The 16,140-nt window shown below is 46.0% G+C and overlaps 1 protein-coding gene across 5 annotated transcripts in view; it reads right to left on the bottom strand.

Annotated features, from left to right (window-relative positions):
• Positions 1-16,140, bottom strand: part of KCNMA1 (potassium calcium-activated channel subfamily M alpha 1) — a 745,231-nt gene that overhangs the window by 201,451 nt on the left and 527,640 nt on the right. For all 5 annotated transcript variants that reach the window (XM_036829453.1, XM_036829449.1, XM_036829450.1 and 2 more), the window contains exons 10-13: positions 11,242-11,352; positions 8,590-8,695; positions 6,760-6,842; positions 2,739-2,808 (exon numbers count right to left, since the gene is read on the bottom strand). In XM_036829453.1, coding sequence (XP_036685348.1) covers positions 2,739-2,808; positions 6,760-6,842; positions 8,590-8,695; positions 11,242-11,352 — 370 coding nt within the window. The remainder of the gene's footprint in view (positions 1-2,738; positions 2,809-6,759; positions 6,843-8,589; positions 8,696-11,241; positions 11,353-16,140) is intronic.

The raw sequence follows: 16,140 nt of genomic DNA, 5'->3' as shown, positions 1-16,140 counted from the left end.
CCTTTAAAAACTAAAAATAGAACTACCATATGACCCAGCAATCCCACTACTGGGCATACACCCTGAGAAGACCGTAATTCAAAAAGAGTCATGTACCACAATGTTCATTGCAGCTCTATTTACAACAGCCAGGACATGGAAGCAACCTAAGTGTCCATCGACAGATGAATGGATAAAGAAGATGTGGCACATATATACAATGGAATATTACTCAGCCATAAAAAGAAACGAAATTGAGTTATTTGTAGTGAGGTGGATGGACCTAGAGTCTGTCATACAGAGTGAAGTAAATCAGAAAGAGAAAAACAAACACCATATGCTAACACATATATATGGAATCTAAAAAAAAAAAAAAGGTCATGAAGAACCTAGGGGCAAGACGGGAATAAAGACACAGACCTACTAGAGAATGGACTTGAGGACACGAGGAAGGGGAAGGGTAAGCTGGGACAAAGTGAGAGAGTGGCATGGACATATATACACTACCAAATGTAAAACAGATAGCTAGTGGGAAGCAGCCGCATAGCACAGGGAGATCAGCTCGGTCCTTTGTGACCAGCTAGTAGGGTGGGATAGGGAGGGTGGCAGTGAGGGAGATGCAAGAGGCAAGAGATATGGGGATATATGTATATGTATAACTGATTCACTTTGTTATAAAGCAGAAAGTAACACACCATTGTAAAGCAATTATACTCCAATAAAAATGTTAAAAAAAAAAACAGCAAAATTGTAAAGCAAGGTGAAGAATGTCTATTTGCAGTTCCCAAGGAATGAGATGACAAATAATGACCAGTGGACTTCCTGTTCTTTCTCTGCAAGAGAAAAATGAAATGATAAAGAGCCCTGTAACAAAGTCACTATGTCCCTTTCACTCTCACACATCTTATAAGGACAAAGTCTCATAAGCGACTTTTCCTAACTCTGAAACCCAAATAGATCAGGGTGGCTCTAAACAAAATGCGTTTTAAGCAAATAATCATGGGTCGGTTGATGTCTTCATCACTGTTTTTGAATAATGATAAGGCAGAGGTTTGTGAAAGATGTTCAGCTTGCTATGATCAGCTTGCTATGATCGTGTGAATACTGACCAGTGCCATCTGGATCCTAGGTCCATGGAACTACTTCTGAGTTTGACAAGAATCACAGAGCTGAAATCCTCCTTAATTCCTTGAAGATGCTGCATTAGCACTCATTGGAAGGAGAAAAAAAGGAACTGACATCCCTTTCTAAACATACAACATTAATTTTCCTATTCAATCTAAATTCAGCCCCAAATCTAAACAACAGCTTAAAGCACTCCCACACTAAATGAAATTTCAAATCACAAAGGAAAGAGGGACAGTTCCTTGCCTCGGGAGCTGTCACCGGCCACAGCCTTGCTCCTAAAATTCACCTGCACCTACAGGGGCTGCTATCCAAAGAACTTCTCCAGATTGATGCCGGTGAGTTACCAATACCCTCACTTTCTCTCTTCAGTGTCCTGGGGTTTCCAGAGACAAACAGGACACTGTGACCTTGGGTGCCCACCACCCAACCTGCTGGCTGGAGCATGGCACAGCCTGCAGCGGAGCCACCTGGGAGGGCTGGGCAGCAGTGGGCGGTGGGCGGCAGCCCGAGTGGCAGCCCAGAAACCGACAGCAGGCTCCACAGTCAACGACGCCTCCGATGGGCTTCCACACAGCTAAGTGGGGCAGCGCTTGCCAGCAATTAAGAAATAATGGCACGGCACCGGCGCATTTGGCAGAAGGGAGTCCTCTCTGGGTCACCTGACTGCCTATTTCGTAGGGAATATGGCCCATAAGATGGGACGCACGCTCACTCACAACCCAGCAGGGAGTGATTCTGTCCAGACAGGACACCTGGTGGCAGGTACTGAGCAGCCTCTGGTCTCTCATAACTGGTTCCATATCAAACACAGAGAGGTGCCACCTTCCCTCCCCCAAAGCTGTTTTCCTGGGAGTCTCCTGATGGCCGAGCAAAGGAACATTGCCTTTGAATGAGAGACAGGACTCTGGTTTACGGAGAAGTAATCACAAGGGAAGCAGCACAGACTCCCACGTTTGTTTTCTTGCTGATCTCCCTGTAAACTGTAACACTAGGAAAATTCCTTTATGCTTAATCTCTGGATAGCCAACTATTTTCCTAAATTCAACGGTGCAAATTCTCATCTTGAATCTGAGGATGCGGTTTTCCACGTTCTCCACCCAGCGCGTGGTCTGTCCCGCCAAGTTCACCTGGTCTCAGATAGAAAAGTGCTCTCACTTGCCTGGGACACTCCACACCTTGACTGCAAAATCCCTGAGGGCACAGAACAGGGCTTCACTATGTCCACCGGGGCTGGGGGGTGTGGGTGAGGCCTAGTGTTGACCACATAGTAGTATTCAATAAATACCGATGGAAAAAACGAGTGCGGCACGTAAGAATTCGAAGTTGTTGGAATGGGATCTAAGGACACATCAATATTTCTGAACCTAGGGAACCAACAGATGCTTCCTGAATAAATGAGTCAAGACGTGAAGGAGTTTCCCTCCAGTGACCAACTGCAAACGAGGTGTTTGGATTGAAGAAACGTCCCAGGGAGGTTTTTACCCACCACGCCTCTTTACCCAGGCCTTTGGATTGCATTAGTGTGTGTGCTCATGCATGAATGCACATGCGTGTGTGGCTGTCTGGGAAGGGGGAAGAGCCTGGACCCCCGTGTGCATCTCTGAGCCTGGGACAGGCTCTCACTGCCCTACCTTGTTATGATACTGCAGCATCTGAGTGATTATTCTTATCTTCGGGTGGTAGTTCTTTATGGAGATGACTCTGAAAAAGAAAAGAACAAAAGCTGAGCCCAGGGTGTGCCTCACCCTTGGAGTCTGGTGGGAAGATTAATTTGATTACATCCAAATGGAGTGAATGTAGGGCCAGCAGCCCGGACCTTCAGAGGGGTTGCAGCCACTGGGCCGAGTTACACTGTGTTTCCACTGCCATACCCTGTGGTCGTGTGAAAAGGAAATCACAGAAAGGCCACAGACCATGTCCTAGGCATAAAAGAAGAGAGAGGTCCCCATGGTGTCTTGGTGATGGCATGTGTGTACCGGGCATGGGGGTTCTGGAGCAGGGGTCAGGGGCTTATTGCCCACATAGGCATCTAAATAAAACAAGCTCAACTCATGGGGCCAACAGAGGTTTGCCATCTCACATACCCTAGGGAGGAGCCCAGAAACGATTTGCTCTGAGGCCAATTCTCCAAGTTAACAACATGAGACAACGTGACAAATCATACAAGCAGCCTGACAAATGATTCTAATTGTCACGCACACATGGCCACTGTCACAAAAATGATTTCTGAGCAGGGCTCTTAGGATGGGGTCCATGACTCAGCCTGTGATAGCTCACAGCATCTAAACAATGACTTTGATGCTGGTTACAGATAAGCGTCAAGGCCTTGGGGAGGTCATGGGCTGGTGGAAAACTCCCCCAAACTGCTCTCAGTTCCCACTTAGTATTAACTACTGCCAGCCCCTACTACTCCGACCCTCCCTCCCGCTCCGCACAACACGTGCTGTGCTGCAGGGGGAGGGGTCCGGAGCAGAGGAACAGAAACACCTGCATTCCAGTCCCAGCTGTTACACTAACAAACTGAGCGACCTTCAGGAAATCCCTGGACTCTCTGCGACTGTTTCCTCATCTGGACACTGGGGGCAACGGTACCTGCTTTATGTATTTCACAGGCTTGGTATGAGCTGCACATGAAAAACCAGATGTGAAAATGCTTTGAAATCATTAAAAGCTCTCTCCACGTGCAAGTTATGGTTTTTGTCATTACCCACTCTGTCAGAGATGACATTGTACATTTCCTTCTGTGACAAGGAAGGCTAAAGACTGCGATTCCACAGAAAGGCCCACCTCCTAAGCCTAATCGGAAACGCGAGTGCATTGATCATGACCACCCCACAAACTTCGCACCAGGAAATGCCCTATGCTTCATCTCTTTCCGTGCAAAGACGGAGAGGAGGTAGCTGGGGAGCAGCTTTGTCTGAAAAGCTACCACTTGTGAATTTAGGAAATGGATTGCGCGGAAGCCTCTCCCTGCACAAATTCACCCATTTGGGCTTTTGCGCTTGAAGGATTTCATTTTATTTTTGAAAAAGTGTCGTGTTGGCCCATGCTTATAATTCAAGGACTTTGAGCCTCTGTCAGCCCTCGGAATTCAGTTCACAGCATCAGCCAGTTTTCTGCATTAGCTCATTTCAAATGGATCTTTGACATTTTAATTTCAAAACGGGCAGATTGGTCTCATTAAACTAAGGGGAAAGGAGGATTATACAAATAAGGGAAAGACAGATCCCTTTCTTTTAACCCTGAGCTTCCCATTTCCTTTTGCTCCCTGGGCCTTAGTTCTGATTCCGTTAATGAATGGCTGAATCACATTTCTGCTACTACCTTTTTTCAGTCATTTTTATGCCTTGGCATCATGCCAATCACCCAGGTACCCTGTATGTCTTCATATTAACCCTATTGTAGTCAGGGCTGAAGTAAAATATTGTGATTAAGAGAAATGCCCACTTCAAAGCTATTATCATTTCAATTATTCACTTAAAAAAAAAAGGCAGTGCCAGCCCTAAATTTCTCTGTGGGGTAAAACATTAAGCTTCATCTTCTTTTGGTTTTCCATTTGAAATCTTGAAAATAATGTTCCCAAAAACCTACATTTTTGTCCCTTCAAATGACACAAAAAAACGTGAAGGATCCAAATCCTAGTTCAAGGAAAGGGCCAGCTGATGCACCCTAAGCTGGGGCTGTGACTAGTTAGGGGACAGGCTCAGGTGTGGAAGCAGGTCCCCATTCCACCATCTCCCTGCAGCCTGGCAAGCCCAGTGCTTACAAGAGTTCATGCATCAACTCTCTTACGACGACTGCACTAAGCATACTGCTGGAGAAAAGTGAGGAGAAAGAGAACACTGTGCCAGATGTCGCTTGCCAGACGCAAGGACCAGATGCTGAGCGGAGGTTGTGCTTCAGAGGAATTCTGTCCCCTCACTGACGGGAAAGCTCGTGTCACCTGGGGCCACTGAGGAAGAGCAAAGCAAAGGAGATGCGAGCATCGTAATGGTGCAAAGGCAACTTCCCTACCCTCCGTCTCAGGTAAATCCCCAGGACACAGTAAACCAAGCTGTAGGGAGAGGGGAATCTTGGTCTAGACCCAAAGGATGGCTGTTCACAATTAGGCAAGAGTTCCTGGGAATCTAGTGGGAGTGAAGTGTTTTCTCTTGGTTCATCTCCTCTCCAGAAGGTTCTCTTTATTATTACCCCCTCCTCCTGCAATTTATGCTGCAGGAGACAGGAATCCAAAAGGGTTTTAAGTATGTGGAGTAGAATATCTTAACTTTCTAGTCATTTCATAGTCCCAAGATGTCTGGACCATGGGTCCATGGAAAGAACAAAAAGGGAACAGTTTTCTTCTGAAATGAGAAAAGAATAAGGAGCAGGAGTTGACCAGAGAATGGCCTTAGATGGGCCCCGTGCATTTACGAGAAAGGCACTGGGCAGTGTTTGCCAAAGAGTGACCCCCACCTCCCCCAGCCCCGCCAGGAGATGTTCTGTAAAAAAAAAAAAAAAAAAGTAGGGGGAGGGGGCCTGTAGTCAAATAGGTTTGAGAAACTCTCTATAGAACATTATCTTAGAAATTCATATTAGTATTCAAAGCACTGAGGAGGCATTCAGTGAAGAAAACTATTTCAGGGTACTTCCCTGGTGGCACAGTGGTTGGGAATCCGCCTGCCAAGGCAGGGGACACGGGTTCGAGCCCTGGTCCGGGAAGATCCCACATGCCGTGGAGCAACTGAGCCCGTGCGCCACTCAACTACTGAGCCTGTGCTCTAGAGCCCGCGAGCCACAACTACTGAGCCCGCGCGCCACGACTACTGAAGCCCACGTGCCTAGAGCCCGTGCTCCCCAACAAGAGAAGCCACCGCAATGAGAAGCCCACGCGCCGCAGTGAAGAGTAGCCCCTGCTCACCGCAACTAGAGAAAGCCCGCGCGCAGCCATGAAGACCCAACGCAGCCAAAAATAAATAAATACAATAATTAAAACAAAAACAAAAAACTATTTCATTTGGGGAAACTGGTTGAAACAAGCTGATTGGTTAACAAACCCCTCTTTGTGGGAGATACTCATCTATGTGTGCTATAGACACACTTGGAAAGCTCTAACCTGGGGCTCCTCAACCTTGGCACTATTGACACTTGGGGCCGGCTAATTCTCTGCTGTGGGGGGCAGTCCTGTGTACTGTAGGATGCTGAGCAGTAACCCCCACCTCTACCCACCAGACATGAGCAGCACTGTCCCGTAACTATGACAACCAAGAACATCTCCAGCTATTCTAAACTGTCTCCCGGGAACAAAATCATTTACAGTTCAGATCTCTCAGGCCCACTCCCCCTCAGGGAACGTGGTACCTTAGCTCAGGCCTACTCCCAATGAAATCTATCTTTCCTTTGCTAGTCCTCCACCCCAGGACTGGTTGTGAGCCCCAGAGCGCCTATCTTTTAAGGATGAGCTTTCAGTTAATGAGGCCTTGTGTCATTGCCCTCTGCACCCACCACAGCCTCAGTCCCCCACCCTGCCCTAGGCCTATGCAGATGGCTAGTTGTAGGGTGGCTAATGAGGAAAGAAGGTCCCACAGAGACAGTGCTCTGCAGGGGACCCAACAGGATAGCGAGTGGCCACAGAGCACCCAGCCCAGAGCCTTCCCGCCTCCCCACGGTTACCTCATGATGTTGGAGGCATCTTCAGCATCGGGGTCTGCGCAGTACTTATTGGCAAGGATTAGGCACGCATCTGCTGACTCTATCTGAGACACCAAAAGGAAAATCACAGAACACAAACATATAAATAGCCATGCTTGGTTGCAGTCTCTCTCTGTCGACAGCTCTGGGGGAACCTGGTGCTTTGCAAGGAAAGAAAAAAAAACAACAGTAATTCTGAGAGATTATAGTTTTTGTCAAAAGTGTAGGTTGCAAGTTCTTGTTATGGTATAAACATTTCATCTTGTTGCTGTTGGAGGGGACAGTGTGTACCTTGGTAACTACACTTCTCATTCTGCATAGCCTTTTACATGTAAGCCTTCTGGATTTCTTGAGATAACAATTAATTAAGCCTTTCGGTCCCCTCTCCACCTCCTTTCCCCACCATCTGCACCATCATCCTAACTTTTCCAGTCAGGAAATGGCGTTAGGTGGGCTAAACCTCTTCTCAGGCTACCGAGTGAACTGAGTCATTGGGGATTCAGAAATTTAGACTCCAAAGTCCTTCACCTAACCTTTTTTTCACATCTTCACCGTGGAATAAGAGGAAATGAGAGCCCTTACTCAGATAACAGCTCAGTACTGTTTAGTATTCAATTAGCATTCAGATATTCAAAAGAAAACAAATCTACGTGTATGAAATGATGTGTTACAGATGACCTCGAAATACAACCTACTGACTTATCTAAACATGTGCTAACAGAGACTTATTCCTTTGAGGGGATGAGGAGTGGTGCAAAGAATTGCTTGCATCTAAATCAGGTCCACAGACAGTAACTATTTTCCCCAAGTTCCCATAAGATTCCACATTAGACATAACTTGGATCAGGTCTGGATAATATTAAGATTAACGGGACTCTGTAAGCGTAAGAATTCCCATTCTGGCTCAGGTCTGTCCTACTTGGGATGCTGTACTTACAACAGACCATTCTTGCATTTGGTGGGAGGCCATGGTTTCCTCCATGGTATGTCACAAATTGTCTCTAGCTTTCTTTCTTTCATAAAGTAAAGAATTTACCCAAATCCTTTTGGCTTATTCATGTTTGGCAATTACATTATTTACTGCATGATGTGGTGACCACAGTAAGCATTTAGATGTCAGTGGATTCAAAATATTAATCTATCTCCACTGGCGTGCAAATATTGAACGTGCTTACAAACTCTATGTGAAATGAGTAAAGGAGCAGATGCCATTTTGCTGTATCCCTTTCCCTTATAAGCCTTAGGTGTGCTTTATAAGAAGATTCTAACTTAGTAGGTTCTAGAAAGAGAGATTAGCCCATTACCAAGTGCTATCAGATACCTGAGTGTTTAGTTTTGCACCTTTAGTCCTTGGTGAGGAAAAAAAGGAAGCTCAAAATGTGTTATGGGCTTGGGTAAACTTTATTTTATAGTGTATCCTTAATGTTCCTTCCTGATGTAAATAACAGATTTCAGAGCTACACTGAGTCCAATTTAAGTATTCAAAATGGGAATTACTTGATTGTTATGTTATATATTGAGTCCATACAACTGGTCTACTTCCTTTAGCAGTGCTGATATTGAGGCAACCAGCAATGTCTAGCATGTTATGTACAACAAGTCCACATGTGGAATGCTTACAGGTGGTCCACCATGTGCCAGCAGAACAAAGTCCTGGGACCAGTGCAAGGGTGATACCAAGGTCGGTAGTATCTGATTTATCTCATTAGGGGTATGGAGGTGACTCTTGGCCACCCTGGGACGCATGTCCCTTCACCACAGAGTCACACCCCCCAGACGGAGTAAAAGCAGAAGTCACTTCTTCCTTCTTACCTTGACTCTCGCAAGATCGTGTGGATTGAGGACTGAACCCTGGTAAAATTCCACCTGAGTAAAATGTCGTTTGAACAGAGCTTCAAGCTCCAGGTTAGGGGAAATGCTGGGCAGGGAGAGAAAAAACAGCCATTAATATAACAGACTCAGGTATTCAGTCTCCATGACCTCCCTTCCCTCCAATTTCCACAGAGAGAGACATGGGAAAAAGGTTTTCACCTTCAAAGCAGCCCCCTTTCTGGCCATAAATAAGAGGCTCACACACAAGAGAAGTAAAACCCCAGCCCAACTGAAAACCAAAAGCAGTACGACGTTAAAATGAACAGGTTCATAACCTTTATACAGAGTCTGAGGCCTATGGGGCAAAATGTCTTCAACTTCATGACGAATGGAATCCCTATTTTATGAACGGAGAAACTGAGGCTGTGACATCAGGGCTTAGCCAAAAGTCTTCCTGGCAGAGCCTCCTGCTGTTCCTTCCATCAAAAGCCTTTTCCCTGCTTCTCCACCTCATGGACTTTTCACTCCCCAGGGCCTGCATCAAAAAAACGTCACCTCTGAGCAGCCATACACAGAGCTAATCCACTCTCAGTATCGGTCTTGATTCCGCATGTGTACCCTGTTCATCATTCTTGGCGCTGAGCTACACAGCCATCTTTCCCGTTGCAGGGCAAGGATTAAAACATTGGTTGACCTGTTCATTCATTTATTATTTCTGCAGAGACGAAAAATACCTACTCTCTGTTAGGTACTGTACTAGGCACTGGGAGATGACACTTAGAACCTACTAGGTGCCAAGGACTGAGGTAATCAACCCTTGGCTACCACTTATGTGGTACTCAGTAATGATAATAACCACTAATGTTCTTGAGCATTTACAATGCGGCAGGCACCATCCTAAGCACTTGACAAGTATTAACTCATTTAAACCTCAAAACAACTCTACAGGAAGGTATGTTATTAACCCAAAGCTTTGAGAGGTTAATTAACTGGGCCATGGACGACAAGGCTGACACTGATAGATGCTGGGGACACAAAGGTGAATCCTAGCAATTGAAGCAGTAACAGCCAGCTTGTTGATTCAGACTAAAGCAGTGGGTGAGAGAAAAGCAGCTGCCTGTGCAAATCCAACCAGTCTTCCAGATCCATGACAAGTCAGTCCTCCTTCAGGAAGCCTGCCTGCCCTGGAAATACAAGGAGTGGTGATCTCTCCCCGATACAGATGCCCCGTGTGATTCTGCCACTTGATTAAACTGACATCAGTCCGTTACTAGAGGATCCATGTTGTGCTCCAGTTGTTGCCCATGTGCTCATCTTGAAATGCCCAACCAAGATGAGGGCAGAACCTACACACTGTACTTGTCTTGAACCTTCCAAATGCTCAGCAGAGGATGGGTCCCACAGCTGGCCATCGGTGGCTAAGCAGTTAATTGGATCTGTGGGTTCTGCTCCTGTGCCCATGGCCTGGCTGGTCTTTTCAGAACTTGGATAAGTCAGTGCTAAGAAGAAAAATGCTGGTGCTGAAACATGGTCAGTTTCATATTCACAAATGCTGAAAGGAAGGAGACGCACCGGATAGCTATAGGAAAGTCAACCTCAGTGGGATCTCAGAGCAGGACTGAGTCCTGGGTGGTCAACCCCACATGGAGCCAACACCAACATGTGAGCTTTGTCCTTTGGCAACATGGGGCTAAGACTGGCCCCCATGATAGCCCCATCTCCATAAAAGAAGAAGAGGGTGCCACCCATGTCAACATGCCTGTATCCCCCAACTCTCCATCCCTGTGGTGGACTACCTTTTACCTAAAAGGGGATCAGGCAAAGAACTTGCTTTCCTCACCTGTAAAACAAACTTGATAAGACCTACCTCCTAAGTACATTGGGTAGCCGAATGTATTTTCTCTCTCATGATAACAGCTAACATTTATTGAGCACTTACTGTGTGCCTGATTCTGCTCTGTATACTTGGAATGGATTACTTCTTTTCATTCTCAAAATAGCCCAAGAAACCATTGTGATCTCCCCATCTTATGGATGTGGAAACTGAGGCCCAGGAAGGTTAACTTGTTCAGTACTTGGTTGAGTCAGGATTCAGATTGTACTCTGAGTCAAGCATGTACTCTTACTCCCTCTGTTGATTTCAGGAGAGGCTGTGGTGACCAGCACTGTGTCCTACACTGAAGGTTCCTAGGAACGACAGTTGTTGTTGTTACTGTTGCTATTACCCTGTACCCTGCTTCCTCTTATGTCTCTGTCTTGCTTGGTCACTATGTCAGTCCTGCACTCATAAAGAATCTACACCATACAGCTAATCATCCACACCAGACACCGTGGACACACCTGGATCGCATAGATCCAGACAGCTGAGGGGACAGTAATGACGTGTTTGACCCATAATGAACCCCACCGTTATTTGCCAGAATCGCTTCCACAGAGACAGATACTGCTCTTATTCGCTGAACGAGTGCGTTGCTTCCTTTCCATCGGTCCCAGAAGGTCCTCTCCAATGAGCCCAGCAGGGATCGTGGCTGATTCACCTCTGCCCTGCCCCCCGAGTGCCGCCCTCACATCACCCCTCCTACAGACACTTGAGGAGTCCCCCTCGAGGTGCCTGGTTGGGTGGAGGGTCTAGAAACAGCAGGGGCCTCTTACTTGTGAAGAAAGACAATCTCCACGTTGACATCATCCCGGTCCTTGTGCAGAAAGTCCTTCAGGAAGTTGGAAACGCTCTCCAGCGTGATGTGTCCACAGACCACAATGTGCCTGGATGGGAGAGGCCAGTTAGATGAGGCCAGCCCAGCGACACCCCCGGCACCCACCTGCGGCCAGACAGAGGAATCGCGCAGCTGCAGGGAAGCATTCGTCTCCCCCAAGGAGGCTCAGTAAAGCCCAGCTCCCCTCCCCAGAGGGCAGTGAGGCAAAGCAGCGGGGCTGGAAGGTGCTCAGAGACTCCTTGACAGAAAAGCATATGGCTTCTCACCTGATGCTGCACAAAATCCTATTAAAAGCCCAGCCGTTCAGCCAAGTGGTTTTACGCATTTAACAATAAGTGACATTATGCTTGCGCTTAAACGCTGCATTATCAAGTCCCTTGCAGATTCATATCTCTCCCTTTCTGCCCACAAAGCGTCCTCCCGGAGATTTACCGAATGAGTCTTGGTTTATGACATAGAGCTTATCAGGTAATGAGATAACAAATCTTGTTGAAATGATGATTTTGTGTGTAAGAAAGCGGACTTTTATCAGGGTTGCTAATGTGCGGCTTGACACATTATGGGCTCTGCTGGCCGTAAGCAGTAAAAAGGAAATTTTGCACTTTTCCGCCATAACTCCTCCGACAACGGGTGCATGTAACACTTTACAGTAAGTGAGCATTACTCAGGGCTAAATGGGGATGGGACACCTATGGAATCTGAGATCGTGCCGCAGGCAGGCTGTGCATCCCCAGACAGCTGCTTCCTTAGGGTGCCTGGGATTTCCATGAGAAACAAAGGAATTTACCTCATGATGGGGAGAAAAGCTAGGAAGGGATGATGAAGATGGAATTGTCTGCCTTTGTTTCGGGGTGGTTTGGACTTCTGTTTCTGGAGATGGTAACTCCCCCTGAGGAGATGAGCCCATCTTCCAGGGTTCCTGGAAGGAAGAACAGTCTGCCCAACATCTTTGGGCTCCTGGATCAATCTGACTTTGACACTGGGCTATACTATGGCCACTTATACTTGTTACCTATGATGCTTAGCCAGGAGGAAGCTCTTTGGTGCAAGAGTTAGGCCCGTGACTGACCGTGGAGATAAAACCTGCTGGCTTCTAGTAAAGAGACTGTAGCAAAAGGCTCAGCCCAGATCCCTGTGCCCCTCAGGCTGGCAGTGACAGAGGCTGACCCCTGGCTGGGCTCTGAGGCATGGGCAGGTGGTGAACATGAAGCACGGTAATTTTGTGGGGAAATTTAGAATGGCCAGGCCCCTTGCACTTCATAATTGCTCTGTGCACATTCCAATAAGGCAGAAAAGCTCATTGGCTGGAGGCGGCTCCTAAGAGAAGGCGGCGATGATTGCTTATGCGATGTTCCATTAGATGCCATTACAAGAGCCTGCCCTTCTCGGTGTAATTTGGTGCTTGACTAAGTATGTGAGAATAATGCAGTAAACTCATTGGTGAAAGGATAATGATGCAGAACAAAGAGTAAATCAATAATATGCACGATGCAGTTAATAATATCACCATTATGGAGTGTTATTGTTACGGTGCTGCACTTAGCGATCGGGCAAGTGGAGGCCCTTGGAGGGGAGGGGGCGTGGAATGTCAACGGGCTCCCTCAGAAGAGACGTTTTAATATAATCACTTTGTTCTCAAGCCAGTACCTGCTAGGTTAAGGGAGGTCCCTTGGCCACTGATCCAAATTTTATGCCCCCAAACCCGTATGACTAACTCCCTTCTGAAACACACAGTATGTCAGAATACACGATGTTAAGTTGAACAACTGGACTATATACATTTTCATCAGGTCATATCTTAAACTGTTTCTTGTGGCGAACGTGCATTTATATGGACAAAACAGGCTGCAAGTGAATATGCACGTTCTGAATACGACTTCTGATTTTGAACTTGCCAAGTATGTTCAGAAAGTGGTTGAGATACAGTATCTCCCTCCTGATATCTGACCTCTCCACAAATGACAGTGGGGCTGTTTGGGGGCGATTCTAATGCTTTCTGCTTACAAACTTCCGTCACTGAGAACAAGGCCAGCATGAATCCAATGTATGGGCACCTCTGCGGGACAGATATGTGATTGGAACTCTTCCCGAAAGTAAGCCAGGTTTCATTCCCTGCTCTGCCACCAAGGATGTGTGTGATTCTGGGCAAGCTACTTATCCCCATTCAATTGAAGAGGGAGCTGAGAGGCTATTACTACCCATCCAGCCTCCTGCACCAGGCATTGCAAAGCTCAACATTCTATACCAGCATAAGACTGGTTATCATTCAGAGCTAGACTCAAATCAATGATAGGTCCAGGGAAATGCCAGAACATTCATCCTTCCTATCCTGTACGCAAAGAACTGAATGAGCATCTGCCAGCATTCCCTTTTCCTCTTCTGAGCTCATTCATCTCCAGGACAGATGTGTGGGAAGCAGAGGGGAAGGAGATGAGTCCTCCCTCTTACCCTTGAATCAAAGATTCAGCCAGCTGATTTATTCAGCCTTAGAAAGAGACAGGGTTCTCTTAGTTGAAAATGTGCTGGGTACATATAAAATATATTCCAATGCAATCAATATTATCCCTTAAGCCTTTAATTAGCTTTCACCTCTCTTAAGAAGTAGACAAATGTTGGCAGGAGAGGGGAGAAAAAAAGGATTGACTTTTCTAATTTGGTGCTAGCTGTCCAATACCATTCCAGACAATTGAAAATATATATCTTTAAGCTACAGCATGATTTCTGAGGTGGAGAGCAGTCTCTATCAAAAAGGAAGAAAAAAAAAATCTTCCTTCAACATAATTGGTATTTTTGCTCAGAAAAAGCGAGATTGATTGAAAGCAGATTGCCTTTTTGCCCAAGAAGAGTTATTAAGTACGCTATCATGGCAACCTTGGAGCACCCATATTGTTCCAATCTGTCCTCTATCTGATTTGAAGATTTACGGCTTCCTCCTTTTGTGCCAATAATCATTTCCCTCCATTTTGTTTTCCATACAGTGGAAGCTATCAAGGAGCCCACATATTGAAAATGTTTGAATGCAGTTAGAATAGATGGATGGAGAGAAGCTGCCTCTCTAAATCAGCATCTGCATTAGAAGATCTGCTCCCACCAGCCCATATCTGAGGGAGCACTAGGGGCCCTGCAGGAGTGCAAGGGATGGATGGTGAAAGGGGAAATGTTATTTTCCAGAAATATTTTCAGGACTTTTGAAAATTCCAGGGGCAATAGTTTGAAGAAGGCTGTTATTGCTGGGAGAAGAGAAGCAGAATTTCTCACATCTTCAGTGACTGAAAATATAATTGAAAATACTCTAAGATGGAGAGCAGGGCGTGCCCTCCTTGGAAGCAGAGTGATGGTTGTTCACGGTGCAGGATTTGAGGAATGCCAAAAAGATCTTCATCTAAAATTCTCTCTGTCGGGTTCCTTGACACTTACAAATCTACCTTGTGAGATTCATACTTTGATAGCCCTGTGGTAGCTCAGCTCAGACACTAAATAACCAAATAGTCTTGGGCAAGGTACCAATTCTGCATTTTACAACTATAATGTCAGAGTCTCTGAGGGGCTGGAGCTAGTACCTGATTCATGAGGTTATCTTGAGGATTTATTTAAATAGATAATACAGGTAAAGGGCCTAGTATAGAGTCTCGGCCATTTTAAGAATGATTAAATGGTAGGATTCATGTGATATCTGTAAATCAGGATGTAACAGATATAAAGTGCTCTATGGCTCCTGGAGTCTCTCTCACCTGATCCTCAAATAACCCTGTGTTGCTACTATCTGTATCTTTTCAAATAACCTCTCTGAACCTCAATTTCCTTAAGTCATGTGCCTGACGTCCCACGGCAGGTAAAGTGACTTGCCCAGCATATGATCCAGGTCTCAGACTCTAACTCTCACAAAGACAAAGATGATGAAATGGAGAGAGCAGAGGTTTGGGTATTTCAGCTTCTGCTCCTTCACGACAGACAGGGCTGGGCCAACCAAAGGTCCTCTCAGACACACGGTGGAGGGGACGTTGGAGGGTCCTCCCTGGGCCAGGAGAGAGGCCCTCACTTAAAGCATCACCACTTTGTGGTATCACTAGATTCTAGCTGCATCTAATCAGCCAGGCCAGCAAGCTCAAGACAGCAAAGGCTGAGTGACAACAAACTCTAAACCAAGTTTTTAACTGAAGCCACCCGATTTGGCAAGACAAAGGGCTGAAAGGTGATATAAATGTCCATTTTAGACATTTTATGCCATGTCCAGTCCAAGGGTCCAGAAGATAACAAAAAGCTAAACGATTCATTGACAACAGAGAATATTTAGGAAAGTTAGCTATGAAGGGCTCTAACGCTCTTCCCATCTGTGGCTCTGGACTTGAACTTCTTTAGACTACCAGCAATCTTAATGATGGATGTCTACAGGGCCTGGCCACTCAGTTTGTGAAGATGGCCAACAGACCTAAATCATTAACCATTTCTGATGTGATGGTCTCTCTGGTTTTTAAAGTTCTCTCAAGTCCTGTGAACAACTCTTTCTTGGGATAAACTAATTTTAATGGCTTGGATTAAAAGATCCAACTCAGATACATGAGGAACCATCTTAAATGCCAAAATAGTAGCCGATGGCATTTTGTGGGAAGGAGTTACTCATCCAGTGTAAGCAAGCATGCCTGGTTTGGGTAAGGGCCAGAAACATGGGATGGATTGGATTAGGAGTGGGTAACACTAGTGTGTCATGCAGCAGGCTTGGCATCAAGGGGGTTGAGTGTGACTTAATCAGAAGAAGAAGAATGCTTGACTATTACGAACTCTATCAGCTTCACCAGAAAGCTGCCCGTTGCTTATTTCATGGGTACGTCTTCACTAA

Source organism: Balaenoptera musculus, chromosome 16 (genome assembly GCF_009873245.2).
Source record: "Balaenoptera musculus isolate JJ_BM4_2016_0621 chromosome 16, mBalMus1.pri.v3, whole genome shotgun sequence".
NCBI classification, from domain to species: domain Eukaryota; kingdom Metazoa; phylum Chordata; class Mammalia; order Artiodactyla; family Balaenopteridae; genus Balaenoptera; species Balaenoptera musculus.
Note: the sequence above shows the minus strand (reverse complement) of the source record. Positions and strands in the feature narration are given on the sequence as shown.